The 4,099-nt window shown below is 56.2% G+C and overlaps 1 protein-coding gene across 2 annotated transcripts; it reads right to left on the bottom strand.

The window, feature by feature from the left end:
- Positions 1-1,441: 1,441 nt before the first annotated feature.
- CUNH11orf87 (chromosome unknown C11orf87 homolog) lies at positions 1,442-3,889 on the bottom strand. Of its 2 annotated transcripts, none has more exons than XM_032838379.1 (2): positions 3,706-3,889; positions 1,442-2,623 (listed from the first exon to the last, which is right to left on the bottom strand). In XM_032838379.1, the coding sequence occupies exon 2, from the start codon at positions 2,364-2,366 to the stop codon at positions 1,776-1,778; it is 591 nt and encodes a 196-aa protein (XP_032694270.1). In that variant the 5' UTR covers positions 2,367-2,623; positions 3,706-3,889; the 3' UTR covers positions 1,442-1,775. The 2 variants fall into 2 exon arrangements, with proteins under 2 accessions (XP_032694270.1, XP_032694271.1); XM_032838380.1 differs by lacking the exon at positions 3,706-3,889 and adding an exon at positions 2,797-3,444.
- Positions 3,890-4,099: the final 210 nt, after the last annotated feature.

Raw genomic sequence — 4,099 nt, 5'->3', positions numbered from 1 at the left:
GCCAACACAGGTAAGCCAGACTGAGAAAGAGAAAGGAGCCCTTCCTTCACTGCACCTCGGACGCAGGCACAAGTTTTTAACTGAACAGGCTTCAAATATTGTCATCCTACAAGTAGTTACAGGGTTTAACTTCCCTTGAAATTTGCATGTCCTGTCATCCAAATCGCCCGATATCCCCACCAGCCTCGCCCCCCAAACACATACAGTACAAGCAAGCACCCCCCCATCTGCCTCCAGGGGATAACTGCATGCAGGCAGGACTACAGGCACTGTTTAAATATTAACCATGTTTTAATAGATGGCATTCCTGCACATCCATTATTTGTCTGTTTTCTGTTGTGGTTGTTTCTGTTATTCGCAAAAGAAAAAAAGAAAACATATGTGTTATCTTTTTATAACAGTCGACTACAGAATAAGGTACAAAAGAACACTTCTGGAAACAGCAGAAGCCGGGTCTGCACCACTGAATTGCTCATCCAGTGGTGACCATTGTATCAACAGCTGGAAATGAAGAACAAGACTATACAGTTTGGGGGATGTAGTACAGAACTATAGTTTGCTTCTGTATTTGGTACCAATATAATAAATATATAACAAAGGTGCACTTGCTCTAAGAATGAAACAGAAACATTCTGGTTGGTTAGATACTGCACTTTCAGTACTGTACATCACCTAGTAAATTTTTTTTTTTTTACAAAAAAGGTAACTTATGCAATGTATAATAATAAAACCAATAGTACACGCAAACCCGATTATAGAAAAAGAAGAAAGAAACCAACAAAAAGCTAAAATAGTCATTTCTCAAAACAGCCCCTCCTCTGCCTCCTCAACCAAAGAAAGTAACCAGTCCAGGGAAGCAATTTCAGCACCACACCTGGCTGGACAGCTTCTGGATCCCTGGTGAATCCTGAAGAGCCCCAAGTCAAAGGTGTACAGCTGGGAGCGGGGCAGAGAGCTAAAGCAATAGAGTTTCTTTTTCTTTTTTTCTTTCATTCTTTCTTTCTCTTTTTTTCCTCTTTCTTTCAACTCATTTAAAGATTTTCAGCCAACGAGGGACATTTCTAAAAGTAAATTTAAATGCCTGGTCCTAGAAAAGGGAATGGTTAACTAAGGGCTGAGGAAGAGGGCTGGCCAGAGATGGGTACATGTCACACACATTTTTCTGGGACTGTCTCTGTGGCCTCTTGTAGTTCTGGTGCTTAATGTAGACGTTTTCTTTATAATATAGTATTGCCTGAGCCCAGCGGAGGGTGGGTATGGGGAAGGGAGGGAAGCTGAAGGAAAAGTGAAAGCTTGGGGGGGGGAGGTAAGTGAACCTTAACTTGACAGCTATGTACAACACACCAGGCCCCCTCCACTCCCTTTGATCCAGGAATCAACGTTTTTTTAAAAATTTTTGGTAGTTTGGGGGGTTTTTTGTCGTTGTGGGGGGGGGGGGGGGGGGGTGCAGGGTGGAGAGGGAAGACGCATCCTTCATCAACAATGAGAAATTAGGTGATTTGTCATGCGCTTGGATTGTGTTATTAGTATATAATTACTATAAATATTAATAATAAAGTATTATCAGCGCTATTTCTTGAGACTTTCCTCGCCCAGTATTTACAAATGCCGCACAGTGCCTCGGCGGAGGAGGAACAGAGTAAGGGGAGGGCAGACAGGGAAAGAAGAGGTGGGGGGGGGGCAGAGAAAAGTGGAAGAAGAAAGATGGAGGGGGAAAAAAAGCAAGGACGGCAAAGATGCTGGAAATGAGGAAGGGGAAGGAGGGGGCTAAACAATCAGGACAGGACCACCGTTTGCAAAAGGCCCTCGCCAGCTGTGTCCAAACAGGAGGAGGCCGCGTGTGCTCCTTGCGGGCTGGGGGCCGGCGGGGGAGGTGGAGCGGCACAGGGACCCTGGCGTGGAAGACCAGGGGCCGAAGACGAAGAGGAAGCGTTGGAGGGGGCGCAGAAGGCCAAGTCCCGGGGCTGCCTCTCCAGCCGGGTTTCTTTCGCATGGGTGGGGGCCTGGCCGCCCACCGGTGGCAGCCCCCGGCCGCCGCGGTTGCTGCTGCAGTGATCCCGCTCGTACTCCTCCTGCGCCCGCTGCATCTTCCGCTTCTTCATCCTCCGCTTGTGGATGTGGAAGGTGGAGAGGGACAGCACGATGAGGCAGAAGATAAGGGTGACCAGGACAATCAGCACCAGCGTGGAGGAGAAGGACTGGAAGAGCTGCTGTCCCACCTGCGTGATGCAGGTGCCGCCGCCGCTGCCGCCCGCGCCACGGGCGCTCGCGTTGCCACTGCCGCTGGCGTTGGGGGAAGCAAAGGTCCGGTTGAGGAGACACGGCGGCAGCGCCAGCCTCAGCTCCTTGGGCGCCCTGGCACTCATCGGCGCTGGGCTGGGAGGGGCCGGGCCCACCAGGCTTCCTCTCTTGGGCAACCGTTCCCACCAGGAAAGAAGAGGACGAGCCCACGCCACCCAAAACTACTCCCTGGTGCGGGAGGGGATGCACGCGCGAGCGAAGGGCTGAGAGAGCAACCGCGGACAAGCAAGCCGGCCAGGAAGCGAGCGGTGCCCAGGAGATCCTCTCTGGCCCCGCCTGGAACGCGTGTCCGCGCGCCCTTTTCCTCTCTCAAGGCACCAGGCTGCAAAGAGAACAGGCTTAGTTAGGATCCCGGCCGCTGCCCAGGGGAGTGCGGAGGACCGGAAGGATCAGCCACTACCGCAAAGCGGCCCTCTGGGCACACTGCCTCGGCCGGGCGCTGCCCGTCTTCTCCGCAGCCGGGGGACCCCAACCCGCCCGCCCCTGGCCGCGCACCCGAGCCGCCAGCTTTCGCGCCGCGCCACTCGCTGGGAGGGGGTCTGCGCCGGCACCGCGGAGAGACAGATTACTCAGCAGATAAGGCAGCCTTCCTCGGCCCTCCACAACTTTCTAATTGGAACAGACACACAGCCGCCTGGGAACGCGGTCCCCGCTTCCCAGAGCACCGACTCGCCTCCTTCCTTCGCCCTCTTAGTGGATGTCTTCCTGTGCATCCCACCCTTCCCAGCACCCACCCCCAAGCGCCGAACAAGCGGGCTCCGGGTGCGCAGTACTGCCTTCTCTTCCCTTCCCCTCCAGACTCCTCTTCCCTGGCCGGCTTCAGTCCCCTTAAGTCCCATTCCCAAGGGGGCACCACAGCAACCACATCCCACTCCGCCTCTGTCCGTGACCACAGCTGAAGCGCTGGATCACGCTCCCTCCATTCTACAGTCTTCTTCCCTGGTACCCCCGCCCCCCAATCAGAAAAAGAAAAGCAGCTGAAACACCTTTTTCAGCTAAAGCACATCCCCGCAAACGCCCCCTTCTCTCCATCTTCCTGTGCCCCGCACTCGGCAGTATCCTGCTTCTTTCTAGGGGGACTGGAAATGGAAGGGTCTGGGTTTTCGTTTGCAAAGTTTGGGGAACGGACCTTCCCTCCGGCATCCCCAACCCCAGCCCGAGGCACTTCCCGGGGACGAGAACCAGGTAGACCCGCAGCACACAGCAGAGCCCCCTTGTCGTGCTCGAGAGGCAGCTGCAAACTGTTGCACTGCGGAGCACAGACGAGGCGCGCAAGCCAGGTCTGGGCAGGGTGGGGGCCGAAGCTATGGCCAGGGTTGCCTGCGCAGGCCGCCGGGGCTGTCCGACCCGCTCGCGCCCCACCACCCTGCAGCCTGGAACCTTCAGCCGCACCGCATCCCTTACCTGGGGCCACCAGCTGGCTGCAGGGAGGGAGCCCCCGCCGCGCGGCTGCAGTGGCGGCTGCAGAAGGCGCGGAGTGAAGGGGCCAGAGACCAAGCCTCGCTGCTGCCGCCGCCGCCGCTTCGGGGAGCTCAGCTCGCAGCCTATTGCCAGAGAGGCCGGTGACGTCAGGCAGCCACTGCCAGGGCTCCAAGCCACCCCTCAGGCCCCCACCCCACCCGCATACCCTAACATCTCATCCTGGCAGAGTGAGCCTCTGCCACACATTCCCAGTTCCCCGTCCTTCCCTTCTCTGGGGCTGGGTACGAGGAGCAACCCCAGCACCACGCAGTGAGAGACCCACCTTCGGCACTCCTAAGCCTGGGAAGGGAGGAAGCTTCAGCTCCCCGGCATCTTC

This window comes from Lontra canadensis, unplaced genomic scaffold (genome assembly GCF_010015895.1).
Source record: "Lontra canadensis isolate GAN:19392208 unplaced genomic scaffold, GSC_riverotter_1.0 scaffold104, whole genome shotgun sequence".
Classification (NCBI taxonomy): domain Eukaryota; kingdom Metazoa; phylum Chordata; class Mammalia; order Carnivora; family Mustelidae; genus Lontra; species Lontra canadensis.
Note: the sequence above shows the minus strand (reverse complement) of the source record. Positions and strands in the feature narration are given on the sequence as shown.

Excerpts from the sequence above, each read along its gene's own strand:
- CUNH11orf87 (XM_032838379.1), bottom strand. The coding sequence starts at position 2,366 with ATGAGTGCCAGGGCGCCCAAGGAGCTGAGGCTGGCGCTGCCGCCGTGT.